The sequence below is a fragment of the Hemiscyllium ocellatum genome (genome assembly GCF_020745735.1).
Source record: "Hemiscyllium ocellatum isolate sHemOce1 chromosome 27 unlocalized genomic scaffold, sHemOce1.pat.X.cur. SUPER_27_unloc_2, whole genome shotgun sequence".
Lineage (NCBI taxonomy): Eukaryota > Metazoa > Chordata > Chondrichthyes > Orectolobiformes > Hemiscylliidae > Hemiscyllium > Hemiscyllium ocellatum.
Window position 1 is genome coordinate 1,866,378 of NW_026867487.1, and position 27,006 is coordinate 1,893,383.

A 27,006-nucleotide genomic window follows, 5' to 3' on the forward strand; every position below is an offset into this window, starting at 1 on the left:
ATTTCCTGTATATTTAGAGATTAGGACAGCAGAACTAAAAGTGAAAGGGACAACTTGGTGAAGGTGTCAAACAAGACGAATTGCATGATAAACAGTACCTACTCCAACCGATAGATGGAGCTAAGTGATCCCACAATTGATAGATCAAAGAACAAGAACTCATAAACAGTACCGTTGGCCCTCGAATAATTAATGCAGTATGGCGACTTGCTCAACTGGAAACCTTTCATTTCTAGGTGACAATTTCCTTTTATTCACTGCCTATTTATATGCAATGTCTTTGGCGATAGGCTTCTAAAATCGTTGGCATTGCTGACATGCGCGGGGCAGGGGAATACATTAACTATCCAATCCATCCGTCACTCCCATCAATTTGTAAACATTATCAGCTCGACCCTCAGATTCCGATGTTCAACTGACAAAACGCCAATGTTGCCCAATCTCGCCTCGTAGCCAACAACCTCCAAACCAGGCCTTCGTGATGAACCATGTCCTTAGTCTCTCCAACATGCCTCCAGCAGCGTGACGACCTGAACTGTACACCGTATTTTAAAGCGGCCGAACTAAACTTTCAAAGCAGTCAACAGTGCAGTGCTGGAAAAGCACAACAGGTCAGGCAGTGCCCGAGGAGCAGGAGAATCGATGTTTGGGGCATAATCCCTTCAGGCATAAGAAGGGCTTATGCCCGAAACGTCGATTCACTTGCTCCTCGGATGCTGTCTGACCAGCTGTGCTTTTCCAGCACCACACTATAGACTCTGATCTGCGGTCCTCACGTGCTCCTAGTTAATTGTAATCTTACTGTGAAGCCTCTGCCAAGGATGCTACCTTGAAGACGTTCTCCTGAAGGCCGTACACCCGAAATGTCAATTTTCCTGCTGCTCGGAAGCTACCTGACTTGCTGTGCTTTTCAAGCACCACTCTCTTGACTCTGATCTCCAGCATCTGCAGTCCTCACTTTATCCTAAACTTTGAAAGAAAGCTATCTGACTTTGAAAAAAAATTACGCTCTGAGCCCTAACTGATGACGGAAGAGAAATGGCATAGGACATGTTGACCTATAAATGTTGCCACTTTCAGGGAATTGTGATTTTGTACACCAGGATCCTCTCGATGTTAATGTTCCAAAAGTTTCTATCATCATTCTGGTTATCCATGAACTTCCCGCCTGCATTAAAACGTCCAAGTATTCACATAAACTCCATTACACTCGCATTACAATCGCATACATAGTTGCAAAATAACAGAAAATTACACCACTCTCACCCATTCTTCCGCATTCGCACACATTCAGAAAAACACAGATAACTGAACTCACATTCTCGCCCACTGTCTTTCATAAACATTCATTCAAACACAGACAACACTAACTGACACACACATATTCTCTATGGCACTGACGCTTGCAAAGAGACAGAATTTCAACACAGGAATGAATTCACTGCATTTTTATTCATAAACGGCAACTTACATGATCACTTACAGAAAGATTACAAAGTCATGGCAAATATAGCAATGGAAGGGAAATTTCAGTCAACAAACAGCGAAATAATACTTCGGTCAATTGTTTGATGCAAGGCGTTTTAAACTCTCCCTCGTGAGCAATGAGAAAGCAAAAAAATTACACATGGAATTCCTTATACTGCTTCATTAACAAACGACAGGAACTTCGCCCCCAATACAGACGCAATTAATCCATACAGAGAAATGAATTAGATGATGAATACAAACACGATAATAATCGATTCAACCTGCTCACTTCCCATTTTTTAGTCATGGCAAAACACACAATTAAACAAAAATAAACGAATGAATGCAAATATAGTTTTTCCAATATAGAGTAAATGCTGATGAAATACAATCAAGTGAAGCTTGTATTGAGAAAAAAAAAGATGCTCAGCTTGTTAAAAATGTAAGTGGACGGTTTCTTGCAATATTATCGGCTCCGGACAGCCCATGCTGAAATAGACTCTAACATTTACCTGAAATGATAAAGAAAGTAATTTCAGTCTACTTGATGTTATATCACTTATGACTCTATTTACAGCACAACAAACTGCCAATGCACAGCTGAAACTGGATTGGGGAACATAGTAAATCTACACTTGAAATGTCAGACAATGACGGGTTGTATTTCAAACAAGATATTGAGGTGTGACTCTATCTGCGCGCTGTAAAAGACTGCCTGGAATCTATTCTGAAGCCTATTAGCAATGTATTTCAAAGATTAAATAGGAAAGGTTGGCCTTTCCTGTTTGTTGTGTCTGGTGCAAAATTCAGCGTCACACTTTCAATGAATGGCAACACTGAAGACACGATGGACACCTGAGTGATCAGAAGACAATGGCTGAATTTTCTGACAGGGCATCTGGGAAAACGCCACAGCACCTGGCGTAGCATGTGATGCCCTTGACTGAGATGATTCAAGTCATAATTGGCTCGGTTGAGAGTTGTCCATGAAGCTGGACAGTGCTGATGATGTTGAAGACGATGATGTGTTCATGTCAAAAGTTGTGTCATAGAAACATTGAATCATATAGTGGAGAAGAGGGCCTTTGGCCAATCGGGTCTATACTTCCAAATAGATGCTACTCTCTAAATTAGTCTCACATTCCTGCACGAGAACAGAACCTTTCATGTAATAATATTTCCAGTCCTGAGGGAAGTATATTTTCAAAGGTTTAAGAATTCCATCTCCTCTACCTTACAAACAATGTATGCCAGTCACTCACCGCAATCTGGGGAGTGATGTTGCCTCACGTCCCTTCTCAACCCCTTGCCACTCGCTTTTTCATTATGCCACCCTTATAATTGACACTATAGTCAATAATTATGAGCAACGTTTGTTAATAATTTTCGCAATCACGTAGCATTTTACATAGAACATAGAATATTACAGCGCAGTACAGACTCTTCGGCCCTCGATGTTGCGCCACCCTGTAAGACGAATCTGAAGCCCATCCCACCTACACTATTCCATGTACGTCCATATGTCTGTCCAATGCAGACTTAAATGCACTTAAACTTGGCAATCTATGCTGATGCAGGCAAAGCATTCCATATCCTTACTACTCTCTCAGTAAAGCAACTACCTCTGAATCTGTCTTACACCTATCCCCCTCACTTTAAAGTTGTGTCCCCTCGTGTTTGCCATCACCGTACTTGGAAAAAGGCTCTCCCTGTCCACCCTACCTAACCCTCTGATTATCTTGTATGTCTCTATTAAATCACCTCTCAACCTTCTTCTCTTTAACGAGAACAATCAAGGCCATCAGCCTTTCATCGTAAGACCTTCCTCCCATACCAGGCAACATTCTAGTTAATCTCCTCTGCAAGCTTTCCAAAGCTTCCACATCCTTCTTATAACGCAATGAACAGAACTGTACACAATACTCCAATGTGGCCGTACCAGAGCTTTGTACAGTTGCAGCATAACCTCCTGCTTCTGGAACTCAATCCCTCTATTAATAAAGGCCAAACCATTGTGTGCCTTCTTAACAACCCTGTCAATCTGGGTGGCGACTTTCAGGGATCTGTGCACATGTACACCAAGATCTCTCTGCTCATCTGCACTCACAAGAATCCTACCATTAGCCCATTATTTTGCATTCCAATTACTCTGGCCAAAGTGTATCACCTCACACTTATCGACATTAAACTCCATTTGCCACCTGTCAGCCCAGCTCTGCATCCTATCTCTATCTCTCTGCAACCTACTACATCCTTCATCACTATCCACAACTCCACTGATCTTAGGATTGTCCACAAATTTACTAACCCACCCTTCTAAGCCCTCATCCAAATCATTTATAAAAATGACGAACAGCAGTGGACACAACACCGACCCTTTAGATACGCCGCTATTAACTGGACACCAAGATGAGCATGTTTTATCAACTACAACCCTCTGTTTTCATTCAGCAAGCCAGTTACTGATCCAAACTGCTCTGTGTCCCACACTCCCATTCCTCCGTGGGGAATCTTATCGAATGCCTTGCTGAAATCCATATAAACCACATCAACCGGTTTACTCTAATCTACCTGTTTGGTCACTTTGATATAAAAGTCAATAAGATTAGTTAAGCCCGCCCTACCCTTCACAAAATCGTGCTGACTGTCCCTGACCAGATTATTCTTTTCTGGATGGTTATAAATCCTATCTCTTATAACCTTTTCCAACACTTTACCAACAGCTGAAGTGAGACTCACTGGTCTGTAATTACTAGGGTAGTCTCTCCTATCCATTTTGAACAAGTGAACCACAGTTGCTATCCTCCAGTCCTAAGGCACTACGCCTGTAGACAATGATGATTTGAAGTTCAATGCCAAAGGCTCGGCAATCTCTTCCCTTGGTTCCCAGAGGATCCTAGGTTAGATCCCATCCGGCCCAGGGGACTAGTCTATTTTCACACTCTGATACCTCTTCCTTGTGAACCTCAATCTCTTCTAGTCGAGATACAAGTATCTCCGTATCTTCCTCGCCAACATTTTCTTTTTCTATAGTGAACATTATCGAAAAATATTCATTTAGTGCTTCTCCTATCTCCTCTGACCCCACGTACAACTTCCCACTATTATCCTTGATTGGCCCTAATTTAACTCTCGTCATTCTTTTATTTCCGACATGCCTATGGAAAGCCTTAGGGTTAACCATGATCCTATCCACCAACAAATTCTCATGTCCCCTCCTGGCTCTTCTGGGCTCTAGTTTTAGGTCTTTCCTGACTTCCTTGTAATCCTCAAGTGCCCGAACTTAGTTTTCACATTTTGTCCTAACATAAGTCTTCTTCTTCTTCTTGACCAGGGATTCCACTTCCTTAGTAAACCACAGCTCACGCGTTCTATATCGGCCTCCATATCTGACAGGTACAGAATTATCTAGGATTCTCAGGAACCTTGCCTTGAATAATTTCCACATTTTTAATGTGCTCATCCCCTGCAGTTTCCTTCCCCATTCTACGCTTCCTAAATCTTTCCTAATTGCATCGTAATTTCCCTTCCCCCAGCTGTAACTCTTGCTCAGTGGAGTACACCTATCCCTTTCCATCACTACAGTAAACCTGACAGAATTGTGATTGCTGTCTCCAAAGTGCTCACCTACTTCCAAATCTAACACCTGGCCAGGCTCGTTATCCAGTACAAAATCTAAAGTACCTTCGCCTCTTTAGGCCTGTCTACCTATGGTGTCAGGAAGCCCTCCTGCACACACTGGACAAAACCCGACCCATCTATAGTACTCGTACTGTAGTGATCCCAGTCAATATTTAGGTAGTTGTAGTCCCCCATGACAGCTATCCTGCCTCTCTCACTCCTATCGAGAAGCATCTTTGCTATCCTTTCCTCTACATCTCTGGGACTATTCGGAGGCCTATAGAATACTCCCAGTATGGTGACTTCTCCTTTCCTGTTTCTAACCTCAGTCCATACTACCTCACTTAACGAGTCCTCAAACATCCTTTCTACAACTGTAATATTGTCCCTGATCAACAATGCCACACCTCCCCATCTTTTACCATTTTCTCTAGTCTTCCTGAAACATAAGGATGGCCTTATCTGTTTGTTGTGTCTGGTGCAAAACTCAGCGTCACACTTTCAGGGCATGTCAACACTGAAGGCACGATGGACACCTGAGTGATCATAAGACAATGGCTGAATTTTCTGACAGGGTATCTGGGAAAACGCCACAACACTTGGCTGAGATGATTCAAGTAACAATTGGCTCGGTTGAGAGTTGTCCATGAAGCTGGACAGTACAGTGCTGATGATGTTGAAGACGATGATGTGTTCATGTCAAAGGTTGTGTCATGGAAACATCGAATCATATAGTGAAGAAGAGGGCTTTCGGCCAATCGGGTCTATACTTCCAAATAGATGCTACTCCCTAAATTTGTCTCACAGTCCTGCACTAAAACAGAACCTTTAATATAATAATATTTCCAGTCCTGAGGAAAGTATATTTTCAAAGGTTTAAGAATTCCATATCCTCTACCTCAGCAACAATATATGCCAGTCACTCACCACACTCTGGGGAGTGATGTTGCCTCACGTCCCTTCTAAACCCCTTGACACTCTCTTTTACATTATGTCACCCTTTTAATTGACACTATAGTCAATAATTATGAGCAACGGTTGTTAATAATTTTCACAATCACGTAGCATTTTACATAGAACATAGAACATTACAGCGCAGTACAGGTCCTTCAGCCCTCAATGTTGCGCGGCCCTGTCATACTAATCTGAAGCCCATCCCATCTACACTATTCCATGTACGTCCATATGCCTGTCCAATGCCGACTTAAATGCACTTAAACTTGGCAATTTTCTGCTGATGCAGGCAAAGCATTCCATACCCTTACTGCTCTCTCAGTGAAGAAACTACCTCTCAATCTGTCTTATACCTATCCCCCCACCCCCCTCACTTTAAAGTTGTGTTCCTGGTGTTTGATGGGATTGTTGACAATATTGGAACCCCATTATTAAGTTGGAAAATTCTGTTGGGGTTTCGAATAGGTGAATTATTCTTTGCTCTATTCTCTTTTGTTTGGCGATGGAATACTGATATTATCCGGGAAGGTTAATATTGAGACCCAGAAAACTTTGGGACCTGGGTTCGAATCCTGCTTCAAAAATTCTGGAAGTAAGAGCCTAACGATGACCATGAATCCATTGTTGATTGTTGGTAAAAGCCCATCTGGTTCACTAATGACCTTTAGGAAGGAAACTGCCCTTCTTGACTGACCAGGCCTATATATGTATGATACCAGACCAACATCAATTATCTTAACACTTAACTGCCCTCTGGGCAATTAGGGGTGACCAGCAACGTCCTAGTCCCGTTAATGAACGAAGGAAAAACAAAGGTGATATTGTAACTAAATTCTGTTTTGTTTATAACTAAGAGGTTTGACCAGAAGCATATCTCCTGGAATATTCACAATATTCCTTCTGAAAATAATAACAACGTCAGGGTCTGCATTAACTTCTCGAAATATTTTAAGGTATCTCATAACACACAACAAAACAAGCTCTATTTGATTTTAAAAATAAGCATCCATAGGTTTTGTCTTCTAAGTGAGCAGTAAGAGCGACATCATTTAAAACCTGGACCACTAAAAATCCTACCTCCTATATTTTCAATCCAGCCAGTCGCTGATTCATTGTGAACAGTAGTTTTATAGAATTTCTCTCTCACCAGTGAATGAAGCCAGTGCCTGCTTTTCAAAGAGCTGACTAAACGCACTGCCTGATCAATATCAAAGTAGTCTATTTTTCAAAATCATGTAATTTTCCATGATATTGAAATTAAGAGCCTCTAAATGAACACTACACTTTCTCAGAGACAATTTGCGGAGATAAGGCTTCGACTTCGCTTTGCTGTAAATGCGATATCGATCTTAGAATGGAAAGGAATGAAGGCAGCGCGGACACACAGTGCGGCGATTATGATGTGAGCAACTGTAATTCAACTCACCGACTGAACAAAGACCATCGTCAGCATTTGTCAGTGCGAGGGATTCATCAGCATTACTTTCCAATTGTGATTGACCATCCTGAGATTCAGTCTCAATGTCATCGTAATGGCCCTGAACTGGAGCTTGAAGAAAATGCATGATTGATTGTCATTGATGCAAATTGCAATACATAACATGGAGAAAAGGAGATCCGTGCTGCAATAGAGCATTAGTGCTGGAATGTAGAATTCGAAGAGTTAGTTGGTTCAAAGGAGTCCAGCGTTTGGGGAATATATAGACATTTAAAGCAAATTAGGTCTTTTTTCTCTCTAAATTTGAAAGCTAAGCACAATCTTGAAGTTATAAAAACTTTTTAAAATGAGTAGATAAGGATGAACTACTTCGAATTGTTGTAGATTCTAGATCTCATGTTCATCATCTATGATTTAGAGAATGGCAGTTCTGGAGGCATCACAGAAAAGAAAGGCTGGGTGGGATTTGGAATTGTCTTCCTCTCAAAGCAGCTGTTTCAGATCAGTTGCCAATTTTTAAATATGAGACATTGTGCTTTTTCTTCAACAAAGTCAATAAGGGATAAGTGTCAAAGGAGGCATCTGTATTTAGATCCCACAACAACCAGCCATGATCTCACTGCACGCCAGAACACGTTTTGGAGGCTGAATGACTTGCTCCTGTCCAACCATTCTTATTTGTTTCCATCGAACTGAGGACACTTGGGCGTTGATAAGAAATTACGAATGACATATGTGGGGTAGACAGGAAGGAATGCTTCTCTTTTGAGGGCGAGATATTAGATCAGATGCATCGAAATCAGGGAAGGGAAGGACGAATTGAAGAGGATTTAAGGAAAATGGTTTTCGCCGCAAGCTGGTGAGAAATTGCGACTCACTGACCATCATGATGGAAGAGGCAAAATATGCTGAGAATATGTAACAGTATTCAGTGGTGCACCTGCGATGTCAGCCCATACAAAGCAACGAACCACGCGTTGGTAAATGGGTTTGGAATATTTAGGTACTTGTTTTTACAGGCACAGTCTCAATGCACCATGCCTCTATGAGTCCAAAACAGCACATTTCTTATTCATTAACTTTGCTCATGTAAGCACGATCAGTGCCAGAGTCATCCTCAGTTTTGTGAGCATTAACAGTTTTATGTTCAGACGGCAGTGGGAGAGTCAAGGACAAAAATGAACTGACAGTAAGTGAACACATACACACCCAAACTTCTGTTGGCGTTCACCTCAAGATCGTCTGATCCCGGATTATTGTCACTGAAGCCATGGCTGGTGTAGTATTCGATGCGATTAACTGAACCAACGGAAGCAGAAATGACTAAAAACGGGAAATGGGGAGTTATTGTCAGATTCACTGTCACAGTGAAGGCATGACCATTTAGAAATTTAATTAGATGAAATTTCTTCAACCACATGGTGGTGGATCCTTAGAATTCATTAACACGAAGAGCTGTGGTTATTAAGTCTTTGACTGTAACAAAACAATGGTGAATGGGCTCTTGATGTGTAAGAGAGTAAAAGGTTTCTGGGAGAACTCAGGAGAAAGAGGTTGAGAAACATATCAGCTGTGATTGAAAAACAGCAGACTGGAGGGGCCGAAAGGTCTAATTCTACTGCTATCTCTCTCAGTCGAATAGACTATGGATTTATGATTTGTGGTCTAATCCGTAACAACAAAGACGAAAACATAATTCTTTCGTCTTCTCTTTAACAATAACGGGAATATTTTCAATGCAACCTATTATAGAAAAAGCATTCAATGCACAGATTGCAGAGAGTCAATGGAAATTTACTCAAGTCCAATTTAACTGCAATGAGAGATTTGAAACAAACTTTTACCCTCACATCGGACAAACATTTTCCCAAACATTACGTTTAATGACTTAATTCTCAATATCATAGTACGTGAGAAAGTGAAAGTATTGCCTTCAGTCTCTGGACAACTCCTTTGTGTCTGATTCGCCTTTAAATGTTCTTAATTAGGTAACACAATGTGCATTTGTTGAATCTATTAAATACCATTTCTACACTTTTGTTTATCGTTGTATGCCATTCTTTGAGAATGCTTTGATACATTATTTTTCAGTATTATTCTCAGTTTGACAACTTAGTCAATCATTTCAAGCGATGTCGTGTAATATTCCCTCTCATCTCTATCGTAATGATCCTAAGATGAAGATCAAAGTCTCTAGTTCTAACCTAAATTCTACGATCTATTTGATTTGTCTCGTCCCTCGTCAGCAGGTTTATTAGACAGTGGTTCCCATGCATGCCAGCCTCGGATGTTTTAAGCATCCACTTTGCACGCAGTATCAGTCAAGTAAAAATGTTGCAGCACAAATTCTCGTTTGATAATTATTTTACTGCCGATCAAGTGGGTAATGGATGATTATTTGAATATAAATTGTGTTCAGAGACATGGGGAAAGACAGGCGAATCTGCAACAGGCATTCTAATTTGTGCTGACACATTGCGGCAAACGACTTCTCTTTGCACTGATGACATTTCGGCGATTATCTAATTAAATCGTTAAAAAATCCTACCAGAATGTAGGCATGTGTACCTGACAGTATTGCCTATGATTATATTATTGTAAAGTCAATCAATGATTCGATTGATTATTCACAGTATCGGAAATCTGATATCGTCAATTTGGAATCAAGGTCGAGCTAGAAAATGTCATTCTGCTCGTATTTAATGACAAGTGTCAGAAATATTCTTCTTTCATCAATTATAGGAAATGGTGATTAGAATATATCAAATATGTCTGTCACTAAACACAGACAAATACTCATTCCCTATGATAACATCTTTCACACGAGGACAAGGATTTTATAACTAGCCATTTTTACTTAGTTCACAGACCATTCAAAACTACAAATTCAAGGGAAGCCAAACTTTTCCGGTTAAGATTAACTATGAGATCGTAAATACATACAGTACCTGACCCATGTTTCTCAGAAGTCTTCTTGACAGGGGGAATGTCCGCAATTTCTTCATAAATTCCTTGATACAAACCAAGGCTTGAGCCACCAGTGTAACGGCCTGTTAAAGGAGGGATAGACAGGTCAGCATTAGTAACTAAACACCCGTCACAACACTGAGTTTATTTCTGAAACAACATTACTGCACAACACATGTAGTTCATGAATTCCAGGAAAATAGAGTCTTGGCACAATATTGACTGATCACTGATGGCAGCAACAATTTGGACAAGCAAGTGAACAGGCCATGATTAATTTTCATTTCTCATCTGTATGCAATGTTTATTTAGTTGAGGGTGTAGAGTGAAATGTTGCTTGTTGGGATCTATATCTCAGTTCTGTTCGAATCAGGAATGATTAATTCCAGATGAAAATGTTTACTAAAAAAAAGAATTCTCAGGTCATAATGGAGCATGTGAGGGAAAATGATGGCTTTCAAAACTGAAACTGCTTAACGCAAAGAAAAAAGTTTTTTTATCATTATTTGATGAACAATAGAAAAACTCCTTGATGATTATGGGGCGGTTACACATCAATGTTGTGTAAAAAAAAAGGAAGCGTCAAGTCCAATGATGTATTTAGAATCTGAATATTGTAACTAAACAATTATATGGCAGCTAATACTAGTTGAGTGCAAAAATGTGAGCACGTGAAATATGGAGAAGCTTTTTGACATTGATAACCATACAGGAAGTTTGTATCTTTGACGGATGGCTGTAAACTATTCTTAAGATAACTTAATATGGACAGAAGCTGACGCATTTTATAATTCGTAGGAGAAAATTCATGCCTATGCTGGAATCTATTGTGACAGCAAAAAAGTCTGGAGATCACAGCGGGTCAGACAGCATCCATGGAGAGAGAGCAAGGTAATGTTTCAAGTCGAGATTATTCTTCATCAGAGTTGCGTGGATGTCTTCTGACCCGCTGTGATCTCCAGCGTTTGTCATTTCCAATATATGACAATATTCGTGTTGATCGTCATCGCTCACCTAGTGGAAGACAATTTATTTGAAATTGGTATAAATAGTGAACAGGTATGATCCGGTTACTCAACAGAACGATGACCGAGAAGTGCAATTAACCCTTTCATTGACCTCAACTTCTGTCATCAGCACCAAGAAGCTGAAAAACCGTCAAGGAAAACTAACTGATGAATAAATAATTAGAGGCAGAGGGCCAACCTCTCAATGAAAACTAAAGTCACATTGTAACGCTTAGTAATTTATTCTGGAGTGTCACGGACAGATTAATTAAATTAAGGGGTATCCAATATTTATGTTTCTTGCTCATTAAAAGTGATTCAGGACAAATATTACCTTAAGGGTTAATTCAGCTTCGCGCTCCAGGTATTGAAGGACTTGATGAATATTTAATGCAATTCTGATTTCAAAATAACTCTTCTTTGAAGTAATTTAAAGATTTATCTTTGTGCCAATTTAAATTTGACGCTTCAAGAGCAGAGAAGACAGCCAGAAACGACCTCGTCCTCATCATCATCAAGGCCGAATGATGGAAAAGTGCAGCAACAATCTCCAACACCGACACAACATGAAACACGAGCAGAGTGTCACTGCTAGCTCAGTTCAGTCGGGAGACGAGAGGTTTACCTTTCCTTTGATATTTTCTCTGCATTACGACCAGCAGCGCGATCACATCACAGATTAACAGGACTGCCAACGCTAAGCAGATGATGCCAGGTATGGAAATAGATGTCCTTGCCTGTCCTTAAAGAAAGGATTAAAGAGAGATTTCGCTGAGTTACCATCTGCATTGTATAACTGTAAAGAGACCATGCATCAGAAAACGTTGAAATTAGCTTCAACACCGCGAAAATGCCAAAAGTATCAAAGTCACTCATCAGGAATGGAACAACACAAATGTTAATGATAGTATCAATCATAACTACCAGCAAGTGGAGATGAACGGGATGACAGCAACAAATCAGGTCCTGTGGAAGAGATTATACAAATATTCGTGAAGATGCAATTTAATTCAGGAGGACAAATGCCAGCATGTATTTTGAAAACTTAATGTCGAGTGATCGTCACAAAGTCAACATAATGCTTACCAGAACAGATCACATGGGCAATTCCCTTGCGATCACACTCCTTTTGCGTTGGTTCCATGGACAGACAGTCTGACAGAGAGGATTCACTTCCCTTACACTTCACATCATTCTGCCAGATTATGCCTTTCGCCTGGGAATAAGCGGACCCTCCTTGGGATGATAGAGCGAAGCCACATCCCAGCTGTCTGCAGACAACATTGGCCTCAGTCAAATCCCAGGAATCGCCACACAACGCGCCCCAACCTTCATCGCACATTATCTCCACTCTCCCAGAACAGTTGCTGCTTCCTCCAACCAGGGTCACGTTGTGTTGCGAATCTGTGATAAAGAACTGGTTATTACTGAAAGCATGACAGAGCAGAAACGCCATTCCGAGAGTTGACACAATCATAAGGACGCACCTGCTTGCTGATGGCAAGAATTTGAATTGAGGGACTGCTCCTTTGTTGCATTGGTCTCTGTGAAGAGGAGGAACATGTTGACTCCATTGGAAATCAGTTTTTGAAATGACAATGGAAATTTGAGATTTGCTGTGTTACCTGAACAAATAACACCTGCATCTTCCCTGTGTTCGCAGTTGTGTTGACCCCACGGATTTCTCTTACATTGCCACAGGGTTGGCTCGTGTGACAGGCACTCCACTTCATCGAGCCAAATAGGTCCCGTTCCTGCTCCGAATCGCTGAGTGTAATAATCAATGTCCTGGAGAGCACCGCACTGCAACTGTTTACAAATCACTTCCCCATCGTGGAAGTCCAGACTTTCTGAGCACACCGTTCCCCAGGCCTCATTGTAGAACACTTCCACTCTTCCCTCACACCGATGCTTTCCATTCACCAGCCGCATCTCCTTGTGATCTGTTTATATAATAACAGACAGCCATATTGACAGATAGTTTATGGCTTCAGTACGAAACAGTGACTATCCTCTGATATGCAGCACAGGTGACATAAATTAAGGTGGTACATAAGCAAATTTATTACGCGATTGGAAGGAGTTCAAGACATATCAAGGAGAAGCAAGAGTTTGAGTTTGAAAAGACATTGAACAATGTGTCACTAGAACCTTCAAAGGATTGATAATGCAAAGTTGTAGAGAAAGGAAACTGACAGCAAACCGAAAGTCTGGCGTCACAATAGGTTGTCAGATTTACAGAAGAGTGGAAGTGATCTGCTGGAACTGTGACAGGTCGCATGGCTATTTAATATTTCAGGAAGGAAATTAGATTCGGTAACCCCAAGCCAATTCCAAACATTCTGATTGACAACAAATTACAGTTCAAGACAATCGCCACAAAGAAAAATGCATAGTAATAAATGGGCAGTATGGGTGTCCAGTGCGTGATAGAATTTTAATTCACTTAAGTCTAATGTGGTGAAATCTGACAGAAAGCATGAAGAGGGCAGACACGAATTGTAAACAAGAAATCCTTCTGATACTTGGTTGCAGAGAGATCAAGGGAGACACAGAAGGCTGGGCTGGCCAGTGGCTGTGCATAAAACTTGAAATCAAAAATAACAGTCTGTGACATGTAAGTCCTTTTGGACATCGCGGAGAATATTCACTTCACCCAGACTAGTGATGCTGGTCCATCAATTACACATTTCGCACTGAGCATGACGTATTATTTAGAGAAATATATGCATGGGAAGACTGTTTATTACTGATACAAATAGAGAGTCATAGAGATGTCCAGCTCAGAAACAGACTCTTCTGTCCAACTCATCCATGCTGACCAGTTATCCTAAACTAATCTAGTCCCATGTGTCTGCACTTTGCACACTTCCGTCTAAACATGTCCTGTTCGTATAGCCGTTCAGATGCCTTCCAAATGCTGCAAATGTAGCAACCTCCAGTACCTCCTCTGGAAGTTTTTTCTATCCAAGCACCACACACTGAGCTAAAAAGATACCCCTTAGTTCCCTTTTATATTTTCTCCTCTCACCTTACACCGATGCCATCTATTTCTGAACACACTCACCCAGGGCAATCCTATCCATGCCCCTTATGATTTTATAAACCTCAATAAGGTCACCCCTCTGTCTCCAACACTTCAGGGAAAATAGCCCCAGAATATACAGTCGGTCACTAAACCTCAAATCTTCCAACTTCGCCATATCTCCTTGCAAATTATTTTTTTTTCTGGTCCCTTTCAAGTTTTATAACATCCTTCCGATAGGAAGGAGAACAGAATTGCACGCAATATTCAAAAACTGGCCGAACCAATGTCCTTTGCAGCTGCAACATGACCTCCCAACTCCTGTACTCAGTACTCTGAGCAAGAAAGGAAAGCATACCTAACGTCTTCTTCACTATCCTATCTACCTGCGACTCCACTTTCAAGCAACTATGAGCATGAACTCCAAGGTTTCTTTGCTCAGCAACGCTTCTGAGGACCTTGTCATTGCGTGTATAATTCCTGCCCTGACTTGCTTTCCAAAATGCAGCACCTCGTATTCATCTAAATTAAAATCCATCTGACACTCCTCAGCCTATTTCCCTATCTGATCAAGATCCCATTTTATTCTGAGGTAACATTTTTCACTGTCCACTACACCTCCAATTTTGGTGTCATCTGTAAATTTACTAGCTATGCCTCCTATTTCCACATCCAAATCAGTTTTTGTAAATGACGAAAAGTATTGAACCCAGCACCGATTCTTGTGGTGCATAACTGGTCACAGGCATCCAATCTGAAAATCAATACTCCACAACCACTCTCTGTCTTCCATCTTCGAGCCAGTTCTATATCCAAATGGCTAGTTCCCATTTTAATCCGTGAAGTATAACCTTGCTGAACAGTCTCCCATGGGGAAAATTGTCGACACCTTACTGAAGTCCATAAAGATCAGTGCTTTACTGCTTTGCCTCATTATCATCTTTGTTACTTCTTCAAAAGCATCAATCAATTTCGTGAGACATGACTTACCATGCACAAAGCCATGCTGCCTATCCATAATCTGTCCTTGCCTTTCCAAATTCATGTAAATTCTTTCTGTCAGGACGCCCTCCAACAACTTGCCCAGCACCAATGTCAGACTCACCGGTCTGCCGTTCCCTGGCTTTTTCTTACGACATTTCTTAAGTAGTGGCACCACGTCAGCATACCTCCAATCTTCCAGCACCTCACCTATGACTATTGACGGTGTACATGTCTCAGAAAGGGGGGCAGCAATCACTTTCCTAGCATCCCACAGGGTTCTAGGGTACACCTGATCACATCCTGGTGATGCAACCACTTTTATCAATTTCAAGACAGCCAGTAACTACTCCTCTGTTATATGGACATTTTTCAAGATGCCACCATCTATTTCCCCACATTCTGTCTTCTATGTCATTCTCCATAGTAAACTCTGAACTCAATTCAGCATTGTCGTGATCTGGACCACGGCATTCAATTGCTGCCTCTGCTGTAAATACTCCCTAATTCACTATACAATCCTTCATATGAAGATTGGTGGATGACATTGTATGACACGAACAACATTGAGAGTGTCCTCACCTGAGCACATTATTCTTACGTCCTCTTTATGAGAACAGTCGTCTTGCTGACCGAATGGTGCTGAAGGGCATTCCCAGAGAAATGATTCGTTTCCAGAACAGTTCACATCTTTCAACCAAACTGGCCCTGAGCCCGGCCCGCAGGAGGAAGGAAGGGCCCTTTCCAGTGCACCTCCACAATCCAGTTGTTTACAAACCACTTCAGCGTCTCTCACATCCCAGGAGTCATCACAAACTGATCCCCATGTCCCTTTGTAGTAAATTTCCAATCGACCAGCACAACGGGTTCCTCCATCTGACAGCCTTAACTGGATATGTTCTGTTGGACAATAACACAGATGATTATAATTTCAATACCCACTCCCTTCCTCGTTCAATCCAGCTTGGTATATTGATTCTGGTAAAGCGAGTTTTACAGTTTCCTGCGAGATGGAATTAAACCCTGAAACAGAATATCTAACAACATTAACAGACTAACTCAGACCTTCATCTGTGAAGAATCTTCTCACCTGAACAGAGGATGCCTACGCCCCCGCTGTCTGTCACAGACGATTTCAAAGAATTGGAGATGTTGCAATCTCGGATCTGTGATTCCTGTCCGTGACACTGGATACCATGCATCAATGGACGTTCATTGCTATCCACGTAGTTTGAAGAGTTATGCGTTTCCAAGGCATAACCGCATCCCAGCTGTCTGCACACAACATGAGCAGCATTCAGATCCCACAGGGAGTCCTGCACTCTTCCCCAGCTTCCATTGTAGTAAACCTCAACTTGACCATCACAGCGGTTTCTCCCATTCACCAGTCTTGGTGACCAACTTTCATCTGAAACATGAGATTTATTGAGAACAACCATTGCACTGAACAAGATACAATCGAGAAATAACAATTAAAGGTAAATGTATGATGTTTAAAAATGATTAGTGACGGCTTCTCCGAATGTTTTGATATTGTCCTCGCCTTTCTTTTTCAAACAGTTGGGAAAGGACTGCAACAACACGACCTGTCAATATGGAGCATTGAGGAAACGAACTGGCCCGTGAAAGACTCAGAATGGTCTTTGGGAAGTGATGCGATGGAACTCAGAAGTAGGATATTGAAATGCTCCCTGCCTATTCCCAAAACATCACTGCTGACTGGCTACGTTTTTTCACAGGAAACATTTGTGAGAATTTCACTCAATGCACTCAACTTCGCTATTTTTGTAATGTCTGTTCTGATGCTGCAAACTTCTCCCAATATGCTGCCAATGTCTCAAATCATTGGTCACTCGGATTCCCTCACCGCATCAGAAGCGCTTGCAGAATGTTCTCGATAAATCCAATGAGTCTGAAAACATTGTTGGAAGCATGGCAGAGATTAAGATAATGGAATGGTATTTGAGAAAGCTTCATAAATTTGGGGAAAAACGTGTGGGTTTTAGACACATTATGTTCGAAGAAACAGCTGTCATATCTCAGAACATCATGATACTAAATGAAGCATGGCGTTTTGATTCATAAAACGATGGAATGTGAGGTTCAGGAAGAGTATTACGTTCTTACATTTCAGAATGGCAGCTGATGGTGTTCAAACTCAGTGAATAATCTTGACATGGCATTTAATCTAAATAATGGTGACACAGAAACCAACATTAATTGCCCCAAAAACCCATCCGGTTCATTATTTTCCTTCCGGAAGGACACCTGCCAGACTTACCGGACAAACCAGAGCAGATGACATTGGCTACATTTCCTTGGGAGCAGTTAAACCTTTCCCCCTGTGAAATTGGACAGTCCCACAATCGTCTCGCGTTTCCATGGCAATCGTACTTATCTGTCCACACTGTTCCGGCTCCCCTCCCAAATTGATCATCGCTGGGGATCGACTTTACAGTCCCGCACTGAAGGTGCTCACAGACTACTCTGGCGGTTTGTGAGTCAAAATAATCACCGCACAGCGTTCCCCACTGCTCTCCATGCAGGACCTCCACTCGCCCTGCGCACCTGTTCTCCCCTCCAACCAACCGGGGTCCATGGTTTCCTGTTTTGGATCAAATATAAATACGAATGTTCTAAAATCATTGTCATGAAAAGCATTGCTGTAAAATGCAAATGGTAAGATAAATAGTATGTTATCCACCACAGTTGAACAGCTGGACATCACAGATATAATTTGTTCAAAATAATTACACTTACTTCAGGAACCTGCTTGGAACATTCACGGCGAAAGGATCTTCCTAAAATAGTGATTGCGATATTTATGGAGGATCCTGGGTAGTGTAAGTCACGAGAATGCATAGTCGTACTTGTAACACATTATGGCAAGGTAGCATCTGTGCTGCATTTGGTCAAGAGTGTTCGCAATGGTAGATTGGCTTCGGGGATGATGCAGTGAATGTTAGCTCACCATAGTATTATTGATCCTATGGCTGCAATCTCGTTTGAGAAAGACGACTGATAGCAATTTAACCTGGTGGTCACAACTCGAAAGGTATGGGGCGACCTAAGAAGATTAGGATATTCACGGCTACTTCAGAATGTGGGAGTAATAAACCAATGGTGTTGGCATCATCTTGCATTACAACACAGCCATTCAGCCAACTGAGCTCACCAATGCCCGTCAGGGATGCTGCAAAGCAGTGTGAGTAGAATGGCAATGTTATCAATATTTACTTTATGAAGACAATCTAATCTAAATGCCAACAACAATTGAGTTTGACAGCTTAAGATAATCGAAATATTTATATTGTTGAAAGATCTTTTCTCCAATGAGCTATAGAGCATCCAATTAACAAAATCCTGACAAGTGTATTAGATGCTGACTGTCATATTCAACTGTTCCAATTCAATACTTATTCTCCAGTCGATCCTACCATCATTTTCCTCAGAATCAAGATATGTCGCCCTAACCTTCTGTTCCTGTAGGCTTCTTGTGTTTCTTGGAGAATTAATTTATTGGAGAAAAGTAAGTAAATCAATTGTGCAAAAGCGTCAGAAAATCAGAAAAGAACAGCTGTCTCATATTTACATGTCTTAGTAGGGATATCAATAACAAGCTGTGCGTTTGTGGATTTTTTTTGCACTATGGGTGCATAGACCATCCCAAGTTTGTAATAAGATGCAAAGTCACAGTTTAAAATTAGCGCATGATACCAGACAGTGATGTGCTCAAACCGTTAACGAGGTACCCATCAATTATAATGGGGAATGCAAAGGACAGCAGAATGGATAGACAAATGGCAGATGGAAAATCACACAAAGGAATGTGATGGGGTGTATTCGGGCAGCCTGGAAATTGACGGGATGGACGTTTGTAGAGACATTCACTTTTTTTCTCAATTCACATTTCGAATAAAAGCACAGAGAAAGAAGGACTTGGGGCTTCAAGAGCTGAGATAATGAAGGTGAATAGAATACTTATCAAACTAATCAGTGATGCAACTTAAAGTTCAATTTGTAAACAAAACTAATTATTGCAAAAGCGGAGATGTTATGGTGATTGTTGGTCTAATGTCTTTCGGCCGATTGGAAATTATAGTGTGCAATTATGTGCAAATGGTCATTCGCAAAGAATATCATGGTCCTTGTGGAATGTAGCTGAGTGAGTCTTGAATCGGCATGTTCTTTCGACAAGTGTGTTTTGGACAAGCTGTGGTTGGCCTTGAAGTAATGGCGCTGACGCAGATAGATCATGAAACCACACGGGATAAATGTGCATTTCACCAGTTTCCTCATTTCCCCTCCCCTACTTCATCACTGTCCCAAGCCTTCAATTTGGCACTGCCCTCTTGACTTGCCCATCTTCTTTCCCATCTACTTCCACTCCACCCTCCTCTCTGACCTATCACTTTCACCCAAGGAACAGGAAATTCGACGTTTCGGGCACAAGCCCTTCATCAGGAAAGCTTGTGCCCGAAACGTCGAATTTCCTGTTCCTTGGATGCTGCCTGACCTGCTGCGCTTTTCCAGCAACACATTTTCAGCTCTGATCTCCAGCATCTGCAGGCCTCACTTTCTCCTCCTATCACTTTCACCCTCAACTTCATCATTGCATCCTCAGGTACCTTCTCCGCAGCCCAACCCTATCCCATTTATTTCGCAGCCCACAATTCGCAAGCCTCATTTCTGATGAAGGGACTCTGCCCAAAACGTCGATTCTACTGCTTCTGCGATGCTTCTTGACTGGCTGTCCTTTTCGAGCACCACACTGTCGACGCCGATAGACTTATCCAGAAGTATCCGAAAGTGAGGACTGCAGATACTGAAGATCAGAGTCAAGATTAGTGTGACGTTGGAAAAGCATAGCAGATCAGACAGCATCCAAGGAGAGGAAAACCGATGTTTTGGGCATTCCTGATGAAGGGCTATAGCCAGAAACGTAGATTTTTCTGCTCCTTGGACGCTGCCTGACCTGCTGTTCTTTTCCAATGCCATTCTAACCCTGATTGTACAGAAATATGATTTGCTTGATCAAGGCAGCTGAAGAGAAAGAAATTTCTCCCATTAGATTATCGTCAAAAGAATGTTGGCACAGGTTTTAGGATTTTGGGTTAAGAGGAGCAGTGTGCATTGGAATAATACTGAATCAAACATCTGGAAACTATCGTAAAATACACATTGATATTAATGCATCGTAAATTGATATCAACGTGAAAGGTGAGGCAACGAAACGAATCGCCTTCAGATGCCATTTGATGTTTGGGATACAATGGTGCAACAAATGATAATGATTATTCATTTCAGACAATGAGGCATTCTGAGCTGAAAATTCTTGCTGAAGAATTTATTGGAAAGAGTAATGCGCACTTATTTTCAAAGTGTTGTTGAAAAATATTATCAGGGCAGAGAAGGCAAGAAAATACTATCAGCTTGACGTAAATTTAATTGTCCAATGCTCACTTTAATATACCTGCGTTAAAACTTGTGCTTACAGTTATTGTAATGATCGACTGTTAGACAATCTAGTCAATAAATTATGCTGTGTTCAGATAGCTTTGAACCTCTAAGAAAGCTTTGTCAACCGCCTTTTCCATTACAAGTGTCAAACGTTTTTAAATATCCTAATTGCAGGCATTTTCTTAAGGTATGCTTCATGTAGGACTATTTTGGAAACCACATGGAGAAGTTTAGGTTTGACACAGTCAAAGTACTATCAGGAATGCCAGCGCAATCATTTTCAAAAAAAAATTAAAGCAACATATATGTATGTTTTTCTTTTTCCATTAAATCTGTACTCACCAGAACATATCAGGGTGACATTATTGTGTCCACTGCAATCCTGGTGAGTGGTTGAAGACTGAGGGCAATTCTCCAAATAAGTCTCATCGCCCGTACATTCAAAGACTTTAGTATCCATGAGCACATTGCTGCCTCCAGAATGAGGAGATTTTAAAAGAGACACGGCTACTCCACAATGAAGCTGTACACAGACGACATTGGCATTTTTCAAATCCCAGTCAAGGCCGCACACTGTTTTCCAGGTGTCACGAAACTGAACTTCGAGTCTGCCGAAGCATTGCGAATTTTCAGGTGCTAATCTGACTTGTTCTAAAAAAAAATCACTGAATCATAACAAATTACAACAACAAAATTAATGCTATTGACCGATGAGCATTCATTTGATTTAGGACATTTCGCCTGTGAAATGTTCCATAACACTGGTGATTTGGTGCTATGTCGACACAATTTACAATTCCATAATTTACTCCCATATTCCTATTCCTCAGCTGGTCTGACATAAAGTGACTTTCATTCTGCAGATAAATGACACGAAGCGATTCTGCCAGCAATGTAACACAACGTAAAAATCCTACAACTCATTGTATTTTTAAGCAATAGTTCCAGAAGTGCAGAAATGCGGATGTGCTTTCAAGTGAAATCACTTTGGACACCTATCCTACTTCGTCACTGCATTGTAAACAGAAACAGGGACTCGACTCTATCATTACCTTCAAATTTTCACCATACCATATTATGATACTGAATAAATCGGTGATTCTATTATGATGAAATAAAAAGTATTGGACAGATATCATACTGTTTTCTTGTTCCTTTCTGGTTTGAGACATTTTCTGATGCAACTACACAGAAACAACAATAGACTTTACCTGAACAGATGACACCAGCATCATTGGAATGTGGAAGGGGGTAGTGAGCCCATTCAAGTGATGTACAGTCCCGCAGAGCGTGCTCGGCGCCCTTGCACCAAGCTAACGTGGTAATAATGGGTCCAGATCCTTGTCCAAAGAAAGCCCCAACTGGGGCAGAGACTGCGGTCCCACAGTCCAGCTCCCGGCAAACAACAGCAGCATCTGGCAGGTCCCAGTAAGCGTCATGCACAGTCCCCCACAACCCGTTGTAGTGAATCTCCACTCGGCCAGCGCAAGGCCTGCCACCATTTGAAAGTCTTAAACTCACCAAATCTGTAAAATCCAGAGATATCAAGTGCAATTAACAACATATAGACTTGAAAACTCCCATCACAGCCCAAATGCCCCGTTCACCAGGCAATCTCCAGGAGGCGATGGTACAAATGCTCTCTGCCAAAATGTAACTCAGAAAACAAACTGAGGTAATTAATTAAGTGGTGCTCGCTCACAGAGAGCGAGGGTCAGAGAAATGCTTCCATGGTTACTCTAAAGATCAACGTGAGAAGTTATTCATTATTCATTCATGGCACGTGGGCGTCACACTGTCTGGGACAGCACTTATCTCCCTTCCCTCGTCACCTCCTTGAGTAGGTAGAGAGCGTGAACTACCATCTTGAACTATTGCAGTCCATGAGCTGTAGGTAGAGTCGCAATGTCCTGAGGGAGGGAATTCCATGATTCGAATACAGCAATATGTTCCCAAGGCAGGATCGTGAATGGTTTAGAAGGACAACTTGAAAATGATGGTTATCCCATGTATCTGTTGACCTTGTCCTTCTAGGTAGAAGTGGTCTGGTGCTTGGCCAGTGTTGACTCAGTGAAGCTGCACCACCTATCCAGGCAAGTGTTCATAAACTGCTTGAACTTCAGGAAAAGCGAGAGAAGCGGCCAGTAATGGTCTCTGTTACATCGTGCTCAGCACTGACACTCGAGAAAACTGAAAGGACCCACCCTGGAATGTCAGAAAATGGAACGGCACTTTCGGCCAGAAATGTTGTGGGATGTATGGTTATGTGAGCCTGATGTCACTACTCAATCGTGAGTGAAATAATATAAATGTGTTTCCGACACCAGAACTGCGTTTGTATTGATCTTTCACACACTTCCAATTCATTGTCTGAGAACAACAGTGTGAGCGGGAGCTTACTGCTGACACTCTCGTCTCCACGAATCCTAGATGTGGAGAACTTCGAGAGTAATGAATCCTCCTTCCTTACTGAATGGCTCTACAAAACTAGAGGAACTCTATTCCATTTGATAATGGCATACAATTACCTGTGCTATTGGCATGAGCGTCGACAGGTGAGCCTGAAACAGAGGAATAAAAATGAAGTGTCAGGAAGCAATAAAATCAAATCAAAAAATAAACAAAGAAAAGAAATAAAATCAAAAAATACTTATAAAGTGAAGGGGCGAACTGTTGTATTTTTTTAACAAAGTCAATGATATCCCCCCTAGACAGGGGACGAAACGTCTACAACACAAATTCCCAGTTCGGCGAACAGAACCACAACAACGAGCCCCCGAGCTACAAATCTTCTCCCAAACTTTGAATATTTCCCAGTGGCCAAAGTAAGACGCCGCCAACAAACGTTTGTACGAGTTTAAGATTTTTAACCAAACAACAAGACTGAAAGAAACAACGATTTACAGTAACGAGCCAACAACTACACCCAGGAAGGACGATACTTTCTAAGTGTTGCATTCGGGACCTTAAAGATTAGTTTTGATTCTCTTCCCTGTCTACATTGTAGCGTGGGCTTCCTCCGGATGCTCCGGTTTCCTCCCACAGTCCAAAGATGTGCGGGTTAGGTGAATTGGCCATGCTAACTTGCCAGTAGTGTTAGGTAAGGGGAAATGTAGAGGTATGGGTAGATTGCACTTCGGCGGCTTGGTGTGGACTTGTTGGGCCGAAGGGTCTGTTCCACTCTGTTAGTAATCTAGTCTAATCAGTAGGGGTCAGTCATGAATCATATCTCATTGGAATTCTCAATTACCCCAACTCCTGGACATGTGGTTTTACCTTGGATCAACACAGACAGTTCAAGAGTTAACTGTCTACAAACAATGCCAGTGGTCAAAACAAAGCAAGAATCTCGTTCAGTCCAAGGATCCCATGCTACCTCTTTCAGCAATTTAAGTAATTCCAACTCCCTTCTTTTCTGCCCTCATACTATCGCTCTGAGTAAGTATACTCACGTTGAATTGAACTGGGGACAGGATGGTGACGAACCGGCAATGCACTTTTTTTTTCAAAATTTAAGGGTTTATTGCGCTTGCCCGCTTAGTCATGTTCATTGATAATAACTTCGACTCCTGTCACAACGTAGGAATGGAAACATCTTTGAAATTTAAATTAATTTAAAGTTTCTCCGGTTCTATGACAAATTTTGATGATTTTTAGCTCCTGCAAATGCTTTCCTATGCAACTTCTAAATACTCCTTGTACCTCGAATTGCTTGCTTTCAATCTCGGAATAACGTTATTTCTGCTTTCACGCATTTAGCGGACACAGGCCATCTGTCAGATGTGTTCACAGCTGGTTACTCACCGCTGGGTGTGATTCCGTCAGTCCCTGCTGTAAGGCTTCTCTAAAACCTGCATTCATTGAACTGACCCATTGTTTTATCAGTTTAAGATGCATAGGCAATTTCCCTTAAATTCAGTACTTAATATCAGAATGTACTTAGTCGTGAAAAAGGAAGATAAAAAATCTGAAGCATTGTCTTGCAATATCTCTTGCACTGTGACATTGTCCTTCTTCATGCAAAAAACGTTCAGCCTTTCCTATTTCTCAGCCTGTGCTTTTTCACTTAATTAAAGCATACACGGGATCGCCTGTTTGCCAATATACGACTGAATAATTACTATTGTTGTGAGATTTCAAACTTATTTGTTCGTATACTGTTGCATACATACCAAAATACTTAAAATTGCAACAGATTTTTTTATTTTATAGAAACAAACATAGGAACGTGTTAAATGTCTTTGAAGACACACTGCAGAATATTACATAAGATAAGTTGTTGACCTCAATTGAGGTAATTTGAGGTTTCTCACTAACTTCGATTTTTTATGTTAGAATGAATATGTCAGATCAGTGCCATCATTTTGAACGCAGTAACTGATTGCAACACAGTTACAACCAAAGACAACTGACGCAATTTTGCTTACGTCTCCAGACTGGATATTATTACGGGACAATTCTATTTGTTTCAGCACATGCATGAACTTTTGAACACTTTTTAAAACGTGCAACCTCACTTGAAAATGCTATTGCAACGTTGCCAAGGACATAATTTTCAGTGTGCTTTGAGTTGACAGTAGTGTAATCACTAAGGTCCGCACATTTCAATCTAAGATACTTTTTTCCTTACGCAGGTTGCTGCCTCCATCCAGCTGAATGCTTGTAAATAGCAAGATGGCAAATTCATTTCCAGTCTGCTTCAGATTCACATGTGGGAACACGAACATTTTTTAAAAAGTAGACTTTTTTGGATTTCAAAATGTAACATTAGTTTGATTGAAATCTCTGTAGTTCAATTAAATGTCAATCATGACGGAGATTATAACTAAACAAAGTGCTGTCAGTGACAGAAATGCCGAGAAGTTGTCACTTTTGATTATGAATCAACTTTAAACATGAAATAAACAAAAATGTGGATATTAACTGTTCTATTAACGTCTTGATTTGTATGATTTTCCATGTTAATTAATAATGAAAAAAAAAATGCCGAATGGATTTTGAATTACACTCGAGTACTGAAATAATTTCGGTAATGAAGAATTCAAGTCACAATAAGCGAGAACAATTTGAATTGAATATTGGTTCCTAAAAGCGTTTCTCCCATTTGTTCCTTCTTGAATGAATACATTTATAAAAGATCAATCGTGCATCAAGGAGTCAGTTGTTCATAACTTCGGTATGAGGTGAATATTGAAATGGTTTATGCAACTTGCAAGCTCATATTTCACGCACTTCCCCAAATGTTTAACAAAAATAAATTCAACAACATAATGACTCATGCTGTTCACTGTGGTGTTATTTATCAACTGATCCGAGAATGTTTTCATTTCTGTATAAACAAATATTACATTAAACAAATCAATTTGCCTATCCATTTCATGACTTAGAAAGATTGCAAAGTAATCGATAAAATAAAATAATGTACAAGAGACCCAGTTACAGAATAGTTTTACAACTCTAACAAATCCGTTAGCTTTTCTAGTGTGGTTTCTTCTCAGTTCCTTTCCTGTGAACTGAGAGGTCGATTTATGGAAGACTAAATGATCAGCATTTTAAGCATTTGCATAATTCTAACGAAACACTCCTGATCAGGAACGTTAAAAAAGACTAACACACGTGTCTTTCAACTTTTCTGAGCAATTTCTCTTTCTATGACAAACTAGTCTCGCAACGGTCCCCAGTCAGATCTCCTTCAAAGCGAAATCAAAATTACACCCTATGATTTCAAAACTTCTCTCTGTTTTCTGACTATTCTCCACCACAACAATATACACTCGTGGACAAAAAAACACCAAGACATGTAAGCCACCAGAAGAAAGGAAAAAATACGCTGGAGGCTGGAATTGTGACACAAATACAGAGAATGCTGGAGAAACCCAGGAGGCCCGAATACCGTTTGAAATTTGCAATTGTCCCGATGGCAATCTTTAGTCACCAAGGGAGACTCTATCATTTTTCCTCAGGGCCTGCAAATGTGTTCCCTTCTGCTTCCTGCATTTCTTCTTTGCACTTCAACCAATTAAGTTTATTGAGAAAAGTAAGAACATCATTTGTGCAAAATCATCAGGAAATCGAGAAAGGAA

At 40.9% G+C, this 27,006-nt stretch overlaps 1 protein-coding gene across 1 annotated transcript; it reads right to left on the bottom strand.

Moving 5' to 3' along the window:
• Window positions 1–1,898: 1,898 nt before the first annotated feature.
• Window positions 1,899–16,665, bottom strand: LOC132807654 (antigen WC1.1-like). Its single transcript, XM_060821706.1, has 8 exons — window positions 16,554–16,665; window positions 16,046–16,363; window positions 12,945–13,400; window positions 12,544–12,861; window positions 12,083–12,199; window positions 10,432–10,533; window positions 7,472–7,594; window positions 1,899–1,982 (listed from the first exon to the last, which is right to left on the bottom strand). The coding sequence occupies exons 1-8, from the start codon at window positions 16,663–16,665 to the stop codon at window positions 1,972–1,974; spliced, it is 1,557 nt and encodes a 518-aa protein (XP_060677689.1). The 3' UTR covers window positions 1,899–1,971.
• Between the last annotated feature and the right edge of the window lie 10,341 nt (window positions 16,666–27,006).

Coding starts and splice junctions, on each gene's coding strand:
- LOC132807654 (XM_060821706.1), bottom strand. CDS start 16,665: ATGCATGGTATCCAGTGTCACGGACAGGAATCACAGATCCGAGATTGC. Junction 13,401..16,045: donor CGTAAGAATAATGTGCTCAG/GTGAGGACACTC, acceptor TTATATAAACAG/ATCACAAGGAGATGCGGCTG. Junction 10,534..12,082: donor GAGAAAATATCAAAGGAAAG/GTAAACCTCTCG, acceptor CTCCTTTAACAG/GCCGTTACACTGGTGGCTCA.